We start from the raw sequence: 24,427 nt of genomic DNA, 5'->3' as shown, positions 1-24,427 counted from the left end.
CCATTATATATTGGAACAAATTTGAATTTCAGACTATTTTAGCCTAAAATGAAGAAGAAATTTATGTGGTATTTGCTGGGCTAGCATGCATGAGAAAGAAATTTTTTAGCAATTTGGTCATATTTTGGCTCAAAACATAATATGTAACATGATCAAGGGGAATGAGTCGGATGTCGCTAATATTGTTTTTGAGATACTGGCAAAAACAGTGTTCATATTCTTTTGTTTTATATTGTTTTCAGCCATTGGCAAATTGCTCATATCTCGGTAATCAGATTTCCAATTTTGATGGGGTTTGCATCAAAATGTAGCATTTGAAAACTGCCAGAAAATGATATAAAAAACGTCTAATTGAAAAGTGCCGACATGCGACTCATTCCCCTTGATCATGTCACATATTTGTCAGCCTATAAAGGAAGCTGCATTCTGGTTGATATCTTTGCAGTAGATGGAGTATTTTTTCCTTCTCTTAGGATTTTTGAGGGGTTGAGGGGACATCTCTCATATCAAAATTTAGGGGGACAGGATAATATATTAAGTTTAATGCTAAAAAATAGTGCTGCATTTTTCTGGAAATTGAATCAAGAGTAGTGGGTAGTGAGTTAGATGTACATTGTAGGAAGGGGCAGTATTTGAGTTGACTGTTGAAAAAATGCCTTCCTACTCTAGGCACTTTTGTACAAGTATCACATGAGCTTAGACAAAAAATATGTGTGCTCACTTCATATTTGCTCATACCCATAGCCAGGGAAGAGGCAAGGGGGTGAATGCCTCCTCACCCCAATCCACCAAGGTGCAAAAATCCTATTTTTAAGCAATCTGTCCAAAATACCCCTAAATCCTAAAAATCCTCCCCCAAATCACCAAAATTTGCCCAAGATCTTTTTAAGTCCTCTATTAAAAACCTTACCAGAAAGCAACCCAATTTTGCTAATAAAAGTCCACTTTTTCAAAACTTCTCCCATCCCCCAAAATACTTCCTGGGTATGGGCCTCTCTTGTTTCTCTTCCACATCAGTTTGTGTCCTGTGCTTTTGTTTGACATATCTTTTAATTTGATAACAAATTTGGAACATATTTTTTGGGTCAGTTATTGGAATCCCAGCAGCACATACATCCCTATTCGAATCAGGCACTTCTCTCATATACATCGGGTGACAGTACAGGCTGCCATGTGTTGATCTAGTTCTTGTGTATCAGGGCAATATTGTGTTTCATCAGTGTCACAGACCACCATAGTACATAACCACAAAATTACCTTATCCACCAATCCAAATCTAATACTTCTGCGGTTTCTAAAATTAAAACAACAGTTTAAAATGGCAGTATTAAAGTAGAACATAATACATTGTGTTTTGGTATTATATGAAAGTTGTGATACTTTAACCTTTCTACAACCTTACGACCTATTTTTGACTTCAATTGGACACTGTTTCCTAACTCCTTTTAATTATAATAATTAAAGCCAATCAGCATTTTGAAAAGCTGTAACTTTGTTGAATGTCAAGCACATAGTCACACCACTTAAGTATTACTTCTTCCTTCCACACACACACCTGCATTGTTGTACATTAAAACACAAACAAACCAAGAATGCAAATAATAAAAACATTACCAATAACACCAATGACAACAAGAACAAACAAACAATTAGCGCTATACTTAGATTTTGGTTTGATTTTGGAATTTTTTGGCCACTGTCCCGGTTTCTTTCCTCCTATACCAGGGGTTCTCAAACGGCAGCTTCTGGGCCAAATCTGGCCTGCCAACCACTGATATTTGGCCCTTGAATACCTCTCAAATGTAAAGGAAAGCATAAGAAATGGGGGTATATTTGGACCTCAAGCATGTATGTTTAAAATATGTTTAACCCCTTTATGGCCCTCAAACAAATGAAGTTGAGAACCCCTGTCCTATACCATATTGGTGGATATAAACTACGAAAACTCCCAGAATTCAGATATTATGATAATATTATGTTGAGATTATAGGCATTTAGGACTTTAATTACTTTTTTTTAATCATTGAATTATTCTGTATTATTTATTTTGATCTTGACACAGTTCCCACCAGAGTTGCAGAAGCTGGTGAAAAATCTGCGTACACTGGACCTCTCTTCTAACAAGATCTCAACGCTACCGGCAAATGTTGGCCAGTTTGAACATCTCAAAAACATCACCATGAATGAGAATAGATTGGGTAGGTATACATAGAAAAAGGTAGGAGAGAATTCAAACAGAAAACAAAAGCATGATTTTTCAGAGATCTAACATGCATCATAAGCGGGATCATAAGTGCTGAAACCAATGAGGTTAGCATCAGAGTGAAATATTTTGAAAGTATGTGGCAAGTCTTTGAAGTAAGACCTGTTGAGATCAGGAGTACAAGGTGATTTCCATGCTCACAATAAAGGATTGTGATGCATTGGTGTCGCACAGAGATGCCAGTGTTCGGCTTTAAATCGGAATTACGATTTTTTGTTGTTGTATTTTTCCAAAAAAATCAGATTTTCTTTAAAAAATGTTGTTTTTTTGTGGTTTTTTTTAATTTTCAAAAAAATATATTTTTGGCCAAAAAGCAGCAGTTATCGCCCTAAATTACTTGTTATTCAAGGTTGAAACCATAGAAATACTGCTACTTCCAAAAAAAAAAAATTTGCCAATTTTATTTTACAAAGTTGGATAAAGTTGTACATTTTGATTACTTTTGCTTCTATTGAACAGTCAGGAACACATTGAATTAGTATACATTGCTAGCTGTTCAGTAGAAGTAAAAGTAATTAAAATGTGCAACTTTATCCAACTTTGTAAACACATAAATTGGCAATTTTTTTAAGTAGCAGTATTTCTATGGTTTCAACATTAAATAACAAGTAATTTAGGGCATAACTTGCTTTTTTTTAACCAAAAAATATTTTTTTGAAAATTTAAAAAAAAAATAGGGGGGGGGTCAAAAATTTGATGAATCATCGTTTTTATATTACGCATTATATATATCCATTTCAGCCATGTAGGCCATGTTATTAGGCCAAAAAAATACTTTCATCATGTACAAAAGTATAGGAAACTGGACATTTAAAACCACTTTTTTGGGATGAAGGAAGCATTTTTTCAAAAAAGTCTAAAACTGGTTTTTATGTTAAAAATGGCATTTTGGGGTGCTAATTCTGCTAAAATTGCCTGGGCTTAGGTACCTAATTTGCATATTTTATGGTATAATTTTGAGAAAACAAGCCTTGAAGAATATTACATGTATAATAGATAGTCTTCAATACTGCTATCTAGGCTTGTTTTCTCAAAATAACTTTATTTTTAAATCCATTTGAATGTAATTTTACCCTCAGAAATGGTGTCTCCTGCAGTGTAAAATGTGTAGAAACCCTCTGGCTTCGGGGGGCTTCAACCCCTCGACCCCCACCGGCGCTTTGCCCCTGGACCCCACCAGGGGCCCTTAAGCGAGCCCCTGGACCCCGGCCGTGGGGGCGATACTTGATCGCCGCTCCCCTACGTTCAAAATTTCAGATTTTTTTTCATAACCCATTGGCATCTCTGCACTAGCTATCTAGAAAATGACAGAGGTGACCCTGTGTAAAATGTTTACAGGTAAGTTGTATAAAACTGGGCAATAATAAACCATAAAAAACAGCAATAATCAGAGGTAAATTGCATCTTTTTTTTAGGAAACAATCTCCTGATCAACGCATTGCTATTTTACCTGCAGTCACCCATGAAGTATTGAAAGAGAGCCTATCCAATAAGACTCAAGGGAATCACTTGATTTCCCATTCATTAATAGGTAGAAAGGAAGGAACTCCTACTCCTGTGTTCCCAATAGTCCTGTACCCTGGTCATGTTGCCTAATAGACGTCAGATCATCTAGTGAAAGACGAGATAACAAGACATGTGACGTTCTTCAGGGTCAGTATTGACACAATCCATTGAAGGCTACTTGAGATTCAAAACTTTGATATACACAAGTAAATGTAGGTCTATTCCCAAAGTTTAGGATATGTTTGACTCAAACTTCCTTTGTACCTGGTAAAGATAAGATTGTGTGTGGCACTTATCAATCTGGATTGATGTGGATCCATATCTATAGACAATATAAGCCCTATATGATCTTATTTACAATGGCACAGTTCAATAACCTGCATTTTATACACTCCAAGATAGTGAGAACCACTCAGAGCAAACATTAGTAAATTACTAGCCGTGCATAAATGTACAATTGCACAGGGGCGCACTCCGCGTAATACGTGCAGTGCTTTTGGACGCGTTCATTTTACTTGCGGGTTGATGCATTTATATTTGCTTGCATTTTCTAACATTTTTAGTGACAATTTTGTTATAAAAATTGCAAAAATCACGTAGTTTTTTCTCGTGTATGAAATAGCTTAATAAATGCGTATCACTTGTTGTTCGGGGCTCGTGCATTAGACGCATCAACATCTCAGCACGCGTGCATTATTTTGTACAATATTCCACTCTCAACAAGTGATATGCATTTATTAACCTATAATTAACACAAACAACTTTGGCATCAGGTTGTAAAGTGTGAATGTTTGTGCCCTACACACCCAAATGTGTGGGTAAGTGAAGGAGCATTTTGGGGGTCAACTGTGTCCTGGTGGATCTTAGTGAGACCTGTGTAACTTATCCATTACATTGTATGCAGGGCTAAATTTTGTCTCTCAATATAAAAATCAGTTGTGATTCTTGCAAACGGATTTTGTGGGAGTTCTTGAAGTCTCATAGATCATGTAGGACATTACACATTTAAACCAATAATATACAATTATAAACTGGTAATATGGAAAATACCAGTTTAACAAAATATATGAGCATGTTGGAAGGAATGCAGTAGGCTCTGTATGTGTCATGTCCTAACAAATCACTAAATGGAATACTTGATGTGGATTTAAGTAATCAAGATCAATGCAAATTTACAAATGACATGTAAAGAACCCTGGCCAGCACCATATCATTTAGTGCCTATTTTAATCACACATCCATCATTGTAGGTTTTCTAAAATTGGCTGGTGGAGATCAAATCAAAAGTTCTAGAGTGGACCATTGAAATGATCCAAGGCCCTGATATACATTGTAGTGCAAATTGTTGAAATTGGTCATTCAGTTGTGTTCAAAAGTACTTAACATCTTTTGTAGCCTTGCCCTTGATACTTGTAAGTAAATTCACTTTCCTGGCACTTTCTTGTTTATATGGAAACGCATTTGTTGACGCCTTGGTGTTGACACACCATTGAAGTGATTCAAGCATAGTATGTTTGCTTATTTGTCCGTTGTTTGTGGAAACCTAGTCTACTGTAGTAGACCAGTTTAATTTATCATTCCCTAAATTAAGCTCTCTGACCTGACCATGGAAAACTCATCATTCCTGTTCTGATTCAACAGCTCAGATATCCATGAGAAAACTGGTCTACTGTATTTCAATATACAATGAACTATGCACTCTATAGTGGGTATGATGTTACCTCATTAAAAATGCAGTCTTGGCTGTTTATGCACATATCCTGTGGTTTTTACAAATTAAGCCGTTTGAATAGCCGTCTAGCGCGTATTATTTGCACAAGGTCCAATGTATACGCTTGACGTCGCGCACGTATACGCGATGGTTAAGCTGTCAAAGGAAATCTGAATGACACAGATAGAGCTACCCCACGTGGGTTGGGTTCAGTGAACACAGTGGGTTGGGCTAATGCATAAACAAGTATGCTTGCCTGTCTGTTATTGGTTAAGATTTACCACCCACATTGATTTTGACTTCATTAACATTCATCTCAGATTCGAGATGAAAGAGGTTGAGTCTATGTGTTAACATATGGTGGGTCACACAGGTCATATCCAACTACCGCAGTCCTTTTTTCTCTGGGCAGGGCAGTCACTGGAGATGTGATGTGTTTCGTCATATATTTTGAATGGTTTCATGCATGGAAAAGTATGAATTGTTTATCCAAAAAAAAGGAATGCAGCGCAGTCTAGTGGAAACCATCATGCTTGGAAAAATGTGGGATCCAGGAAGTTCTGTAGGGAAATATTTGCATTTAGAGGGAAGTTTTAAACTCCAATACACAAAAGAAATAATGGGAACTTTTGATATATTTTGGGAAATGTGGCTTATCCTGAGAAATACGCATTTATGATAGGTCTGTAAACCAGTATGTCTTCAAGTGTAAAATATACCTTTAAAATAAAGATATAGTGCGTGCAAGCTAGACCAAAATGAGTTCAGATATTTGGCACCAGTTACAATGTCTGTGAGAACGTATTTCATATTTCATATTATGAAATATGATAACCACAACATCACATGTTTTCCCAACCTTCAATACCAGGTGTCCGTAAAAGCATCCCAACAAATTAGGTAAACCGTAAGCCGGCACTTTATAGGCCAAAAGAAAATTTTTTTTTGATTGTTCATAGATCTCCTCCAAGGGGTAGCTGTTGGTCGGTAGCCCAAACATACATGCCTAATTAGCTCAATAAATAGCACAAATATTTTTGAATTAGGATACATCTCTACTGTATCACTTCATTCTTGTTTAGAAGTGTGATCAAACTGTTTAAGAAACTTTTCAGTATGTCAAAAATTTTGAAAGAAAAAAACACTTTATTTGATTTCCAAAATTACGGTAAGTATTCTTTTGTACAGTAAAACAAAACAACCTTTTCCCCAGATTTTCCAGATTAGGTAGGATGGATAAAGACAATGAAACAATTTTTTTTGCCTTATGAAACTCCCGAGTACTGTGAACTGCACATCCAAAACAAATTGTCATATTATTCACAGCATGCAGGTAGTTCTCACATAGCATCTGTGCTAAGGAAATGAATAATTTGATAGTTTCTAGTGTTTCTAATAATTCACACCACGAAAGGTGAGCATAATATAGACACATATGCCAAGGGCAATCGATCCTTTGTTTCGCTTTATGAAAGTCATGCCGACGCAAGCGGCTGCATGAAACATGGATGTTTAAGTTACCATTTTTCTGTGCCATCGTACTTTGAAGGTGGTGGCTTTGACAGTGGGATTAATTGCTAATTGTCTGTTGTAGTTTCATATTGGTGGTGGGTACAGGGGTAGATAGATGGAAACATTTATCTTACACTAATATTTTGGAGTCTGGAAAGTTGAAATGAATCTAGAACCACCAGTTATTCATTTTGTTCCCACAAGTTGTATTAGCAATTTCAATGCAAAGAAGTTTTCCAAGGTTGTATTTGGATGCATGAGTGTGTGTTTGTTGGTATGTGTATGTCCCATGTATGACATGTTTAACTCTATTAGTTGCCCCCACCTCGAATAAATGCCAAATGTCTCCACCATTAAACAAAATGTTCATAAAAATGCTGAAATTTCCAGGCTATCTTGTGCAAGTACCATGGTCCACACATGATTGGTAATTGCTGAAAACGAAGGGGGTGCACCGGTGCAGGGTGGCTTATCCATCTGCATAACCCTAGATTTGTTAATTGTCATATATATTAGTTTTAAGTTCTTGACAATGTACTTTGTAGGGCAAACTTGAGGTTGCTACAAGATATATTCAATAGCCACAAGGCAACAAGAAATTATCTTAACTGTATCTATGTATCTCAGTGTCAAAGTCAAAGTATGACATGAAATGGCCATGGTCTCTTAATCATGATTGTGGTCAAGTTGATAAAATGACCTCCAGAGGCGTGATATATTAAGAACAAAATTAAAATGATTTGGGTCCATCTGTAGATTACAATGAGCATTCAACTGTTTCTTCTTAACAATTGATCAACTTGATTAACTCTGAACGTTGGGTGTTCAAAATTAGAAACTTCTGATCCATACAAAGATAAGAATTTATGTAACAAGAGAAAGTAGATTGTTAACTTATGTCATGGCTTAGTTAAGTTGTATTTTTTTCTTTCGGTGAAGCAGAACCATCTCGGGCACGCTAACAAGTATTGGTAATTAATCATTTTGTTAATGCCTTTAAAATTGGCGATACCTTGACACAGTAAAGTAAGTATATTGTTCACATTGAAGAAAAGCAAGCAATTAGTGAAATGAGATTTTATTTTATTAATTGATATAATCAGAGGCCATTCCTGGTAATTAATTTGCATCAATCATGGATATGTACTGTAATATTTATAAGTTTAGTATTAGCAGCATTAAATGATATCTAGTGTAACATGGTCGGTGTCAGTCCATCATGAGAAGCATCAATGTTCTTTGCTTGGGGTCGCTGTGCTGTTGCTTTCGTTAATGTTATTTTGAACAATAAGCAAACTGAATACTTGTATTGCTGCTTTAAAAAAATTAAGCTAGCAGAGACTGTATTCTTGACTGTCTTATATGATTGCATGATTAGAGATACCAGGGGTGTCAATCCTTAGGAACAGGGACCTGTCCCCTTCCATTTCAAAACAGGGGCACAATATCAAATGTCTCCCCCCACACACACACACACATTTGGCAATTTAAATCATAAAGTCAGAAACCTGTGTTATTTGATTTAGAACAAGCACAAAATTAAAGTCTATATTAGACCATATTTTGAGGTCTGTGCTATACTATTAAATTAAAAAAACCAAAAAAAAACCAATAATAGTGTACATACAGTTGTGCGCCAAATAGGTCAGTGCTACTATATTAAGGGTAGACGAGGTATTGTTGGTCAAAGCAACCAGAAAATCGGATTTTCATTATCTAAATCAATATATTATTGAAAAATAACACTTTGATCTTTTGCAAAAGTTCATTCTACAAATCATATACTTTGAAAACATGCTTAATTTATTGCTGCTAATGAGTTATCTACGTTTTACAATTTTAGTGTTGTTGTTTCAGCCCTTTTTACAACATAACTCAAGAACCACAGGACCTACAAAAGTATATCTGTGATATTTAGATTCTTCTACATACTGCTATGAATTGAGCAATGCAATTTTTGCCAAAGCTCACTACCATTACGCAAGATGCTGTGAACTACCAAATCGCAACAGTTTAAAGTTGTTGCTAACCTTAAACCAATAATAGTGTAAAAGTGTGAACCAAATGGCTTCAATTGGGCTTCATTTTGGAAAAACAATCCCTCTTGGACACCCCAAACACCACTTTTACAAAAATATTTGTCCCCCACTTTTCAGTGGTGAGTGCTCAGTTTCAGAGTGGTTCACAGATTATGATCACAATCAGCTGAGAGACAACCACTTCACCCACAAAACGTCTTGGCTTTAAACAGATGCAATGAATGATGACATCCTAACTTTGTTTTTGGCCTGTTTACCACAGGTAGGAACTATTGTTTTATATCAAGGATGAGTGAGGTCTTGATTAACCAGGATATAATCCTGATAATCTGCTGTAATTAGTGGACACGCAGCACTGTGGTTAGTTCCTGTTATTTTACTGAGTTGTTAACATGTTTAAGTCTGCATGATTGTGCATTAAATTCTCTGCATAGGCTAATGTTCTTTCTTGTGCCAAAAATGTGTCCATTCCTTTCACAATTGGAGATGATATTGCGATGTTGACGTATTCAATACATAGTTATACTTTATCTGATTCAAAGTTAAATTTATCCAATTCATATTGGCCAGGCCTAGAAATTTAGTCGAGAATCATTCTTGCAGATATTCTCCTAATGTGAATCAAAAGAGCTTCTCATACATGTAGAACCTACACTCTAACCATAGACCCTGGAAGATCTTCCAAGTCTATGCTCTAACTAAATAGGGAAGGATCTAAAGATTTATGCAAAATGCTATTGTCAGAATCCAAATGGATTCTTACAAGGTCAAATGAAAATGCTACCTTTGTTTGCGAAAAAGGGAATATATAGTGACATTTTCCTTTTACTGCATGGAACTGTGAGTTAAACGAGATCAATGTAAAGGAGGTTTTAGATTTTCACTATAGTTTGATCAGCTTGTAATCGGCGGGCCTTATAACATCAAAAAATCAAATCAAAATCAAATTTATTTATTTCCATATACATAAAAATTGTACATCAAAACAAACAGCAAACAAAAAAGACAATATGGAGGAGTTGACCGGAAGGCCAATGAGGCCTGAATAAGCCAACCCCTAAACAAAATATTTTGCAAAAATAACAAGAACAAAATCACATGAGACCTAACATGCAAGGCCAATAAGACAAGACGGACAGTGCCCAGAAAAAAATAAAAGAAAAAAAAGTTTTTCACGGATTAGTATCAATATATTTTATTTAGAGAATTGTCTTGTGACATCTCGCCAGAAGTATCACAAATTATTAATTGAAGTCCTATACTTTGTGTACTTTCTTTAACACGCAAAATATAGACCAGGCAAATCAACTATATTACCCTTAAATTGGGTCTAGTTTTCAGCATGGTGGTAAAAGCCTAATAATTCCCGCCGATTACGAGTTGATCAAAGTATAGCGTGGACTTTTTGGAGGTACAATGTATATATAAAGAAACAGCAATCAAAGATACCATACCATGGGAATAATATTAATTTTTCTTTCACTATTTCTGAAAATTTAAAAGTTACGTCCCATTGGAGGATCAATAGTTTAGTCTTATTTCCATGGAAACAACACAAAACACGACTTCACATATTCATGTCTTCTATCAAAATCCACACAGTTTAAATGTTCATAAATTGAAATTAATAAGTTCTGCTGATAGTCCTGGATATATGCAAACATCTAAAGTTAGGTTACTTTTGAAGCTTTTGATTGCTTCCTGTTTTTTGCTTGAGAAATCTAATCGTGGCTAAATCATTGATACCGATCAGAATGATTGATTTGATTTCTAGCGATTGCCAGGATATGAGCTAAGTAGCAAGTTATACCATGTGGCTGACTGTGGGCATGTAACATATTTTACTGCCAAAGAATCAGCAGAGAATTCACTGGATAGACATCATGACAATGATGTACTAGAGATCCATATTTTATTGTATTTCTTTGGCTGATTTGTGGGACTTTTTCCACAGGAGTCAAAGTGCTGCTGTGTTTTGCTGTTGTTACCTAGCTGGAGGGTTTACACCCCCAACTAAGGTTTTCTTTTCGAGTGCTAGGTTTTGTTCTTCTTCTTCCTCTGTCCAACTTTTTCCTGTCAACATTGCTATAGATCAGGCATGCTTTGACCGAAATGTACCAAACTTGGTCACAACAGTCATTGACCATGGCAGTACATGGCACATGACCCTGAGGGGTGCGGGTCACGGAGGGTGACACAGGAGGTCGAAGATGTGTCTGTTGCGGGAAATGCTTCATCTCCTGCAAATAATGTTATAGGTGTTGGCACTTGTTGTTTTTGTTGTTGTTTTGTTTTAATTTTTAGTGAATATCAGAATCAGAGTACTTCCTACAGGAATGCAGCTATTAATGCAAGCCATATCTGTAGATTGTGAATATATCCAAACAGCACCAGCATGACCGGGGACTATCATTGGTTTAAAACATCATGTACGACTTAAACTGATACCCCAGCACATGTCGTCGAGAATCAAACAGGGGACCTTGTACACTAGAGACGAAACTTTGATCTGTGGCACAAGCCAATATTCTTAGCTGTGTTTTACCGAATTTTGCTAATGTTTTGTAATTGTCTTGCAAATTTATAATGATACATATTCTTTGTCCTATTTTGCTTTTAAAAAATCAGCTTAGGCGCAACTAGGCTAACCAGCAAGATGGACAAGTATCTGTGATATTTTGGCAAAAGTTTGGGTGTATCCTTGGTGTATACATGATACCTCCATGGTAAGACTAGTGTAAAGACTCCATTGAGGAATTCAGCAGCTTATGGAATAAAGCTGTATAATCCTTCAATAGAAAATTTTTGTTCTAGTTCTTGGAAGTCAGCAGAGATTTGAACTGAGATATTAAAAGACAGGACAATTTCAAACAAGATTGTCGCATAGCTGGCAAATTGAACTGGTATTTTCATTTTTGCAATAGTTTGTTCAATGTTTGGAGATGAGGTGTATGTATGGATGATTTAATACACATTTTGCCTCAGAAATCAATAGAGAATTAACCTTGGATGCTGACAGACAAGACAATTATCAAGGCAGATTGCTGATCAGCTAAGGTGGATTACTGTGATACTTTCTTTTTGGCAACCATTTAGGACACTTTGTATTGATGTGATGATTTTGTATGCGTGATTGGATTTGAATTTGTCTCAAAACACAGCAGAGAATTCAACTTTAAAGCTAAAAGACAAGATCGAATTTGTTGCGTAGCTCAGGGCGGATGTCACTGATATTTCCAGTTGGCAACAGTTTGATGCACCTGACTTTGAATCATGATCATTTTCAATGATTTCAACTTCTTTTGAAATCATAGTTAAGTTGTAATGGGTTATTCTAGAAAATAGATGCACACCGCCTAGATAGAGGAGTTCAGATTTCGGACTTTTGTCTAATCTTGAATGTTAGAAATCAATTGGTAAGGTCATAATTAACACATCAAAAGATCAGACTTTTTAGTGTTCAAAGGCAACAAAATTCAGCCGAATATAGTTCAAAATCGGAAATCCTCAATTTGAGAACTCATTTTGGGCATTTTGATTTTTCATTCATTTAATTGCATTTCCAATCTTTTTCCAGTAAGTTTTGCAACTGGAATTCCAGTCGATCGTAGAAAGCAAACTTGGAAATCCAGACATTTCTTTTATTGATAAGTGTACACCTCTATATATAGCAGGTGAAGTGTACACCTCTGTAGCAGGTGTGTACTTATTTTTTGAAATAGCCCAATGGTGAACAAAATTGCATGATCATAATATTTGGAAACAAAAGGGGGAAATCATTATTCTTAAAGGCACATTCAGTGATCCCAGCGAAAGTGTAAACAAATTAAACTTGTGTATAAACTACCCAAGAGTAAAGGATAATTCATTAAAATTGTCATTCCAAAGGTATTTTTGAAAAAAAAACACCAAAAAACAAGGAAAACAACAGTATTGATAAAGTTGAAGCTCTATTAAAATACATTTAATACATACTAATTTCTCTACTTAAGTAGAAAAATGGCAGATTCATGTAAAATGTCCTATTTTGTCTTTAATACACATTACACACCCTTCTGCTTGACCAGTAGCAATCTATGTTAGCATATCTATGACACAAACAAAAGTGACAAAATCTGAATTTTGATGATTTTTACAATTCCCTGGATGAACAAATCAATGAATAGGCCTTTAACCTAATCTTATCATTAAGTGAAAGCCTGTCAATTTCTACCCTGGGTATCAAGAGTGTTGGTTCCTGGTTTGTATATATCTATATAGGTCTAGTATCAGTAAGAGCCACTGCCCTATCCACACAAGCCATCTGAGGTAGTGAAGCCATGGCTGGCTTGCCTATCCACAAGCAATAAAAGTGAGTCTGCACTTTGTGCCTTGCTCTTGCTGGGCTGCTTCACAGCCAATCAAACTTTGTGCATACAATAATATAGGCATAATGATCCCAATGAGCTAAACCATGGTATACAATTGTAGGTTTGTATAAAAATATGCAGCAGGCAATATTTCCCCTTCCTGGGTCTTTATGTTGGTCATGGTGCTAACTTGTTTGCATGTTGCTATAAAAAAGTGAAGAACTTAAAATCAATTTCAGTGACATAGGTATCATTTTGCATGATCCCTTCACAACTATAATGTTGTTTTCAATACATAATCTACATAGTGTGAAAATGTATCAACAACATTTCAACTTGGTGAGAAACATGCACGATTTGTGTCTATTTTTACTAAAGTATTATTCTCTTGAGTAACATTACGATTTCATTTACAGGATACACATGAAATACTCTTTGACATACATTAATCTCAAACAAATAGTCTGTCACACAGTTATGTGAGCAATATAGGTGACTGACAAAGTTGTTGTTGGAGTCTACACACGTCTTTCATTTGTTTCATATCATGCTGCATTTCGATGGTGTTCTTACAGCTACCATTGCCACAAGATTTAGCAATTGTTGGTATGTGTACCATTTTGGTGTACTTGGTGTTATAGTATTATTCACCCTGATGTGACAGTGGCATCATGATGTTGAAGCAATTGTTTTGTGGGTATCTATGCGGCAATAAAAGTGCACATGTGTACACTAGCACTTTGAGCAAACACTTGCAACTTGAAGCTGCGCCCAATGAAATGTGCACTGATGTCAGCTTCAATATACTAAGTCATTTCAAACTGCTGACATTTCTGGGCACAAAGTTCAAAATAAGGTTTGTGCAACATGAATTTCCAAACCAGGGACAATTTAAGTTCATTGTTTTACAAATTTTACGTTAAAAAAGCGCAGCCTGTGATTTATAGTGCGCTACGCACAGACACAATGCCTAGACATTGATCCACAAGCCTCAGCACACTTTACAGGTTGTGGCTGACCACTACGTATGGCCCCACATCATTCCATAAACCATTTAACAACAATTCAGGGACTTTGCTGCTACAAGAGCGCACACCCTAGACATTCCACAAATAACCTTCGCAACCAGGATCAGTTTTGTACGGGTTACGTAACAAACAACAAGTACAAAAGAGCACCAACAAAAACAGCAACAACAACAATGTCCTTATAACAACAGACCTGAAATTTTTACTCTTTTTAGCTGATTTCAACTTTTTTTATTCCTGAAATTTATGCATTATTTGTTATTTTCAGTCCAATTTGAGCTTTTTTAGCATGATTTTGCACTATTTTCCTCTTTTTTAAAGAATTTTCCTTGTTTTTCACAGATGGTCAATTAATGGTCTGTAACAACAAAGAAGATTTTTTTAAAAGTAGGATATGCCATTATTTCCTGAAAAATTGCACAAATTGGGGAGGATAATTTAATATAAAATGGAGAGAAAAATTTAGCCAAAGCAGAATTTCATACCATCACAAATAGTAGAGCCCTGATTATACACAGAGAAAAGTGGTGGAAACAGTTCAGTTGGTAACGCTTTTTTAAATTTAAACAGCATTTTGCTCTGTGTAGCTAAGGCTTAAACACCAAGTTGGGTAAAGACTTGAGATTATGAATCTTGTGAAGATGGCCTATGTAAATTAGCAACCATCACTGTCTTGATTGGAATCAAACTGTAGATATATTGTGTATATTGATGTACCCTTTCAATATGTTGATATCATATTACAAAATCGGAACAACATAGGAGTCCAGCTTAAAAGTTTTGACAGCTATGACAAAACAATGTTTTTACAACACTTGTAAAACTTTCTGAACAGTTTGATGAAGGAAGTATATGAGAGTGATAAAAAGAGTCATGTTTTAAGCATTTTAGTTTTACATATTTGGCAGATTTAAAATAAAAAAAAAACAAAATGTATGAAAACAGTGCCATAACCAGGGGAGTGGATAGATGAGGCCCTTCATACTAACCAATATTTACCAAGCTTGCTTATACCAAGCCTCCCCTGACACTGGGTTATTTTGTTTGTTTGTTTGTTTAAATGGTCGCTCAAATGGGACCAGGCTCAAACGAATGCTCAAGCCAGGCTAAAAAGCCTATATAAGCATGCTGGCCTGTATGGAAAGAGAAGTGATAAACAGATTTGAAGAAAAGAACAAGGAAAAGAAGGACACTCCCAACAATCAAGTTACTGTCAGCCTTTGGGTCAGGAGAAAGGAAGTGCTTAATCCAATCTCAACTACCACTAAGGCTATAGTTTGGTATATTTTTCTGAAATTTATCTGATGTTAAACTTTGTTTGTACGCATCAAATAAAAACAAAATAATTTAAAGGAAAATATTATGACATTTATTGGTGTTTTGTTTTTAAGGGGGTACTACACCCCTGGCCAATTTTGGGCCTATTTTTGCATTTTTCTCAAAAATTATAGCGCATTGGTGACAGGTAAGATATGTATATTATAGGGGCAAAGGCGACAACTACTGCACTGAAAATTCAGCAACTCAAGGCAAGTAGTTATTGATTTATTGATCAAATATTGGTTTTCCTCATTTTTGACTGTAACTCCACAACTGTTGTCTGTGCTAAAATAAAATTTCCAGTGCAGTAGTTGTAGTCCTTGCCCCTATAGTATACATATCTTACTTGTCACCAATGCGCTATAATTTTTGAGAAAAATGCAAAAATAGGCACAAAATTGGGCAGGGGTGTAGTACCCCCTTTAAGGGTACATACTCTAGTATACTGTTTTGATTGGTCTAAAAAAATATTTTAATTTTTTTAGCAAGGCGATATGACTATTGATTATGTGAAATAAAAAAAACCATGAAAAAGAATCATGAAACCATCCAATTTTGACAATTTTCGACAACAGTAGATGGTTGTTAAGGACGCTAGCGATGTATGTAGTCTCCTTCACCGACAGTTTCTGTCATTCATAACACTCGTCGACAACCACATACAGTATTAGACTCCCAGCCAGTCCTATTGTACGCCGTGCCTAAAAGTTCAACTACGTAGCGCAGGTTGATAATATTAATGAGGTGACGTCATGCGTAGTATAACACTAGGCCTGTGTATGCCTTGTGTTCAACTGATGATGTAGGGTGCTTGTAATTAATATTGAAAGACCATTCAACAGAATCGAATAAAGTAATAATAATTATAATTATGAGCCCTGGTGGGAGGGTAAAATGGGGGGGTGGGGGGTGGGGGGAGGGCAAAGGGGGTCATAGAATTTTGTTGCCAAAATAGGGGATCATAAATTGTTTTATACAATAGGGTGTTATAAAATCATTAAGGGCTGTTGACTCAAACATTTTTTTGCGGACTATGTGCGCATTCTTAAACTTACAGCATTCATAATCTTATATAATACACAACAAATTTTGTGCGCTTCGCATATGTGCTTTCTTCAATCAGTTTTTCAGCCTTAGTTTCGACAATGGATTGAATTTGTGTGGGTGGAAGGGAGGGAGGCGTGGTGGTCATACAAAATAAATAGTTTTTAGCCCACGATAGGGGGTCATAAAAATTGACTCCGGTCACTGACATATTCGTGTTGACCCTAGGGGTTGTGGCACCTGGGGCAAGGACACAAAATGGTGGTGTCCCTAACCTGTTCTAACAGGTTAGGGGCACCACCATTTTATTAAAATATACCAACGGAAATATTTTTGCCCAAAATTATTATTGTTGACCCCCATTTTTTGCCCAGACCGCTCGGGCGGTGGTAAATTATGGGGGGCAAGATTTTTAGGCAGGCCGGGGGGCAAAGATTTTTGCACAGATATTTTCAAGTTTTAAATAATTGGCCATTTGCCAAGGGTGGTTGGCATGTGTAAGGGGTGGGCAAGCTATTTTTTTTAACAAACTATAATTGCAAGTTCTTAATTATTTACTTAAAAAATTTAGTTAATAAATTGATCATTGTTAACTAACTGCTGCTTGATTGAAGTTATTTTAATACGTTTCATTTATGTATTTATACGTTTATTTATTTATTTATGTATTTATACGTTTATTTATTTATTTATTTATTTATTTATTTGTTTGTTTGTTTGTTTGTTTGTTTGTTTGTTTGTTTGTTTGTAAAATAGCGTGTTATAGTAGTGCTCCGTGGTAATAATTCAAATCCGACACGCTGCTCATTAATATTCATGACCTGCTCTATGTGGTGCCGTAAAGTGCACAGTGCACAAGCGTGTTGGAATATAAGATCTCTGCATAAACATTGCAATTTCGGCATGACCGGCAGGACATTTAAAATGGGAAATTACCTGGTTTGGCGAAACTCAATGTAAGTAAACATTTGGGCATAATAATTATGCTCCAACGGAAACTATCAACGTTCCCATGTTAGTTGATTTCGTGCAATAACTTGGCGACAAATTTACATTTTGTCCCAAAAAGAGCAAACCCACGTGTTATGCAAAATGCCTATTTCAGAGTACCCCGTCATCTAAAATGTCCAATTCTGAAAAATTGGTCAATAATATTACGTCAAATGTTACATGTGCTTGAATACCAACATGCCTGGATGTCTTGAAAAGTTGAATTTTTTGGAAAAAATGAATCAATTTATGAATTCCTGAGAGTTTAAAGACAGTTTGGCAGATTCAAAAGTTCAGTCGAAAATTTACGTTTTCTAGAACTTGTAAATTATATTTCGGATGCTCAGATATTAAAATATTATAGCAAGAATGTAATTTTGGAATGCTTGACACATGCCTACAATTTGGTAGAGAAATCGGTGTGAAGTATAACATAATGTCAATGGTCCAAAAATAAAACAGCGAGTGGTGAAAGCGAGGACCCAAGTCATAGGCTTCTAGTGAAAATCTGATTAAGGCTATAAAAATAACAATGGGAAAATAATAATATATAAGCCTTTACCTTTAAGATGAGGTATAATTTTCATTTTTCGGATGATTATTTCTGGACCAAATTTGATACTTAATGTGGCAAATTCATCCCATTTTTTGCTCAAAACCTCGAAAAGAGGTAGTATCCTTAAGTTCAATTTTTGACAAGTACATCACAAAAATCAAAAGCATACAGACTATGGGACCTGTATCTTTCACTACAATAGTCCACCTCTGGGCAGAAATTTGTAGGACAAAGTGCCTTTAAGCGCTGATATTGTACTGTACATTGGGATCAAATGCTGTAATGTGAGATGCTCAAGGGTGGTGTTGTATAAATGCTACAATCAAGTTGTGATTCACCAAAAGACATAATTTGTGAGGATTCAGACCTCTACCACCCCAAAATGCGCCTGTTGTGACACTACTTTCAGAGTTGAGATGCAAAATTGTGATAGTAACAAGAAGCATTCTTCTGTAACCCCATGCTCCCATTTTCAAATGATATTGCACCTCAACTTCAAAAGTAGGGTGCAAATTTAATGTCTAAGTTAGGCAAGTTATTTCAAGGCCTGGTGACAATCATCTGCTAATATCACTTGATGAAAATTAATTTTATACAGACAAATCTGGTTACAGAATCTTTGCAGGAATGAAGTTGTGGACTTGGGCCAAATTTTCCACCCTGGAAATTGAATTTACACATTAAATTTTAATGTATTAGTAGAGATCTGTGTCAGATGCAACAGGGCTTTGATTCATGGAATCTGAGTAAGATTAAGGAATATAAAATTAAGAAGTTATGAGTAAGCTAATGAAGACGGTGATACTAGTAGAAGTACACATTGCTAGCTTTCCTGGAACTTAACAACCACACAACTTATTATTGCATTTATCTTTCTCCATTTGTGTCATTACATAATGGATTTGAACATAAACTATGGTCAGAACCAAAATTTATGTTAAATGATGAGTCTTATGAAATCAATACTCACATGCATAGACCACATCAGCCTATGACTTTGCATGACTGTGTTTTATTAGAAATATTACATGACATTTATGCCATAAGTCTGGTGCTCAGCCAAGCATAAAGTATTAGCATAGACTCTTCTACCCCAACATTTTTTAGTTTTTCACACATTAAGAAGGCAGGATACACCCTGCCCAGGATTTTAACAAAGAAGGCTAGCACAGGAAAGCTGCAGGATGGCGCACACCTTCCTGTGTAAGGGAATTTCAATATGAGCCCTTAATATTAATTATGGCTTTGAATTTTTAGGTGATTGAGAGTACCCACTCTTCGCTCTCCCTTCTTATGGAAGGTGTGACCATAAACTGCTACACAGGGAGTATGAATTTCAAATGGGGTTGCCAGAATGGGCAATTCCGTTTGAAATCTGCACCCCACAACTGGAATAGCCCAAAGTGAGTTGGCAGAGTAATTTGCAATAAATGCAACAACCCATGAAGATAAATTGAAATAAGTCCCTGGCAGCTCTCTAACCATGTATTATCAAGTGAGAGCTGCACATAGCTTACCTGAAATAGTCAAAAGTTACAGCTTGGCATGGTTGGTCAGGTCTTACATAATCACTGGGTTTTTTTTGTTTTTGTTTTTGTCTTTTTCACAACAGTTCTCAGAAAAAACTATATTAGCTCATTTACGGAACTAGATTAGCTGTCAGATTATAGACTAGAAACAAAAAAGGTCTTTGGTCCACACAAACAAATAAGTATGTGAATAATAATATTATACTGTGTCCGGCTTATAATTGGCAAATTTGGTTTACTGTGTGCATGCCATTAGCAATCCATACAGTAAATATTGTTGCCAATTATAAGCTGAACGAAGTATAGCTACAGATTATGTATTACTTTTGTAGAGCTTATGAAGGGTTCATGATTTCCTCTCATTTGGTTCATTTTCCTAGTTATCAGTGAATCAGAGCTTCAAGTGAATTGGTTTTGTGGTCTTGGTATTGTGATCATAAATCAGTAATGTCTAAAAGTTGCACTAAGATATTTTATCATTCAATTTCATTGAGACAATTCAGCTTGTAGTCATCCACACAATTTTCAAATATTATCTATTCATGGGTACACTCTCTCTCTCCCTCACTCCTGCCATTTTCTCTAAGAAAATGATGCATAAAAATCTTTTTCATGTGAAAAGAAGATAATTCATCAAAGTAAATGCACAAGAATGCTATGGTAGGGCCAAAGGTTAGCAATTATGTATATCTGGCACTTTTAGGTTATTATGTATATCTGTTACTGACATGTCTTTTTAAAAGACAATTCTTGTTTTTTGTACAGATACAGATAGTGATTCATTGGTGTCAAGCAGGAGATTCTTCTAAAGCTGAAGTGCAATTACAGCAAAACCTGGTTTTCCCCTTGCTTGTTTTCCTGGAGTGAAATTTGGGAGTATTTGAGATAGAGAAACAAGATTATCAAAAAAAAACCCACAATAATGGATCATTTTCAGAATACAGCATTTGAAATTTATGGAATTTTTTTTGGGGGGGGGGGGGCAGTCTGCTGGCCATTTTGACCTGTAAATATTTGTCAGAGCAAAAAATGATAATGAAGCCAGAATAGAAAACACTACTGGTATATGATGTCATAAGAATATCCATGTACATTGTACAAAAATGTTATCTGCGATACATGGATTGTGCGGTAGTGTGGGCATTTAAAAAGTTTCAACACAGATTACAAAGGGTGTTTTTCACCTGAAAACATGCAGATGCAGGAGAAGGTGTTTTGAATTCAAAGTTTTGTGATAAGTATGGTACCTGTGATCAGTGGCATAGCCTATACTTTTTGAAGGAGATCAAAGGGGGGGACAAGGCAATGTGCAATATAGTCTTGATCAAAGACTACTCGCGATCGAGGGGGGAAAACTGGGAAGTCATAACATCAAGGCCAAATTGAGGGGGGGAAAGAAATCCCGGACCGCCAAAGTCGTGGCAAAGCCACAACATTTCCGGCAAGTATGTTACCACTCTGGTTTCTGTGAGAGTGGTACCCAGTAGCTTCTCTCCCTATGGATAATATAGTTACATGGTCTGTACCCGGGGGGGGCACTCAACTTTTTTTTTGGTAGGGGTGTGCCACCGCCAGTTTCGAACTTGAGGTCTAAGGAACTGATCGGAAGGTCAAAAAGGGGGGTCTAGGGAACTGATCGGTCGGTCAAAAAGGGGGGTCTTGAGAACTGTTTGACCGGCAAAAAGGGGGGTCTTGGGAACTGATCAGCGTTCATCATCAGCCGCCAAAATCTGAAAAATCTCGCAACTAAACCATGCAGGCCAAACCAGGGTTCAATTTTGTTGCGTTTTTGCCAGATTTTTGAAGGAATCGATTTCACTTTGAATTGTGCATTAAGTCAAGTTAAATCAGGAAAACCATTAAATTTAATGCAAAATAGGTCTGGTTTGGCCTATTACGATGAAAATCTCAGCAAAACAAAACAGCATTCAAATCAAAATTACTAGACCCTGCAGGCCTACAATCTATGCTATTAGCCTACTGATAATTATAGCAGCAGCTAGCAGCATTTAAAAAGCCCACCATAAAAACAAACCCACAGGAATATTTTTTTTTTTTTTTAAAAGAAAAACATTTTGACTACATTGAACTGCATGAGATGATTGAGTGAAGTGTGCAGAATTTGACACCATTCCACTAGACCAGTAGATCGTAAATTACCTTTTAATTCACTGTTATGGCCAGCTGCAAGGATGTGCACACAATTATTTGAGGTACTTTTCCTCATATTTGGCAATTTTATTCCCAAAAGAGATCTCAAAATCATTTATTTCTAGCTAAATGTTCATCAGCTGAAGGCATCGGCATCGCGGCAGTGCAGTGCTGTTTATAACAACAAACCAGTGTTGCCACTACTAAAGGAGCCCAAAATCCCACCCAAAGTTCACCTTATTCCTAATACAATGTGTTTCAATGGGGAAGAAATTTATGGAAAATTCCCTTTGACGTTTTTGGGCTCGCAAAAGTAGCTTTTGGGCTTGAAATAGTAGGAGAGAAAACACGCCTGTCAAGATGCCAATGAGAGCGGAAATCGATGATCTGAGGGTCTAGGGAACGGGTAGAAAAATTTCGGGGCTTCAGAGCGGGCAATCAATGAATTCAGAGGGTCTAAGGAACGGCTAGCGGCTCTGAAAAAGGGGGTCGTCGCCGCGGCACATACCCATATAGCTGGGAAATGTGAGTGCCCCCCCCCCCCGGGGGTCTGTAGCCTGGTAGCACCATCTGTGGTAGCCCAGAGTACAGACTTATGTGCAAATACACAGCACAGGGACTGGGCAATAAAAGATCTGTCACACATTTATATACATCATAACTCATGTGTGCAAATTTGAAAGTCATCATGATTTGTGAACAGACTATATTTAGAATAGACAAAAAAGTAGGACTCAAATTTATTGAAGGTTAAGTTCAGTATCACATTTCTACACATAGACAAGGTTTCATTGGAATCCATGATTTTGTGCCATATACTGCCAAACATGAGTTTCCAAGTTATAATTTAATTCTTAGCAACACTCCAATAAGAATCCATGTAAATCGTAACATGTGTGTGGAAATTTGAAAGTCATCATGGCTAGTGAACAAAATACAGTGCTCACTATAAGTAAGGTCCCAGATGCTTTACAAGCTTTCGCTTTGTTTACATAACATAATTAGTCTAAATGTCACAAAACTGAAATAATCACATTTTGAGCATTTTTCTCTAATATCTTTATTGTGAGGAATCGCTGACTGAAACTGATTAAAGGGGGAGAGGTGATCCTATTGAATTTGAAATTGAATTGAAATTGGGTGATCCTATTAGTTTAGGGTATGGATTTTCTTCAATGTCAAATATCGAACCCTTTATCCATGTAAAAAAAGAGAACATTTTCAGCATAAATGTGATTTATTAGCACAATAGCAAACCAATACCGTAGAAACCCGTCTATAAGGAATAGAAGCGACTGTGATGATAGCATATTTCACGCTAGCGCCCTCCACAATATTATATCATTATGGAATTTGAGCAAATCATTTACCGACACAAGCAGGTATACAATGTATTATTTTATCTTTATTTCGCATCTCACGAGCATAGCTCACTTGGCAAGGCATAAGACTTTGGTTCTTTAGATCGGAAGATGGTGAGTTCGAGCCTCATCACGGTCACACAAACTTTTATAAACAAAATATTGTTCAAACTTTTCATTTATATTTTCTTGCATTTTCTAAAGACTCCTTTCGTGATCATTTTTTTTTTTTCATATTTAGTTTAATTTATTCTATTGTTTTTCTTTTATTGTTTCTTTTCTTTGTCTTTTTTCTTGTTTAATTTTATTTTTCTTTATTTTTCTTTGATTCATATAATATTGGCAGGATAAGGAGAGGAGGGAACTAAAGACCCATTCAGTGATTTGCTCATCCGGACGATCGTAAAAATCATCAAAATTCACCTTTGTCATTGTCATAGATGTGGTAACATAGCCTGCTAGTGGTTCAGCAGAAAACCGTGTGACACATAATATACATTTGGCTACATTTTATTATACGATAAATCTGAATTTATTAAACATGGTAACAAATATTCTCTAGCAGATCGGTTATCCGATGGAACTGGTAGGCATAGGCCTATTATAAATTCGGGATATTAAATATCTTCCTGACGAGACAGATCTGCGCATGTGGTCAAAGACGATTCCTTACTAGCCACAGACCGTCCGCTGGAATTAGTTGAATCGCTATGGCTGTTGGTCGGACCTCTCATCTCTCCACATCGATTGTGACCTATCCCCGACATTGCCCTTATGAACTCACATCCTCCTGTTTTATTCCAATACGCTGGCGAAGTTACGTAATAATCGGATTAACTACCATAGCAATAGGTGAAAACAATTTTTGAATATACCGCGTTATACACTGAGCCTGTTTATAGTGAGCCAGATTATCCGGTATTTAGGGTATAAGTACATCTTATACGGTATTGGTCGCCACTATAAACAGACCAATAGCGCTATTTGCCGCACATATTATACGGAACTGATATCCTTCTATAATCGATGGATATTGCAGTATATTGATTCCGTATACGGCCACTATAA

General features: G+C 36.2%; 1 protein-coding gene across 1 annotated transcript in view; it reads left to right on the top strand.

The window, feature by feature from the left end:
* LOC140152938 (leucine-rich repeat-containing protein 57-like) overlaps positions 1 to 24,427 on the top strand; it is a 111,434-nt gene that overhangs the window by 30,915 nt on the left and 56,092 nt on the right. Inside the window, exon 2 of the mRNA XM_072175490.1 lies at positions 2,063 to 2,198. Coding sequence (XP_072031591.1) covers positions 2,063 to 2,198 — 136 coding nt within the window. The remainder of the gene's footprint in view (positions 1 to 2,062; positions 2,199 to 24,427) is intronic.

This window comes from Amphiura filiformis, chromosome 5 (assembly GCF_039555335.1).
Source record: "Amphiura filiformis chromosome 5, Afil_fr2py, whole genome shotgun sequence".
NCBI lineage: Eukaryota > Metazoa > Echinodermata > Ophiuroidea > Amphilepidida > Amphiuridae > Amphiura > Amphiura filiformis.
This window is presented reverse-complemented; position numbering and strand designations above follow the sequence as displayed.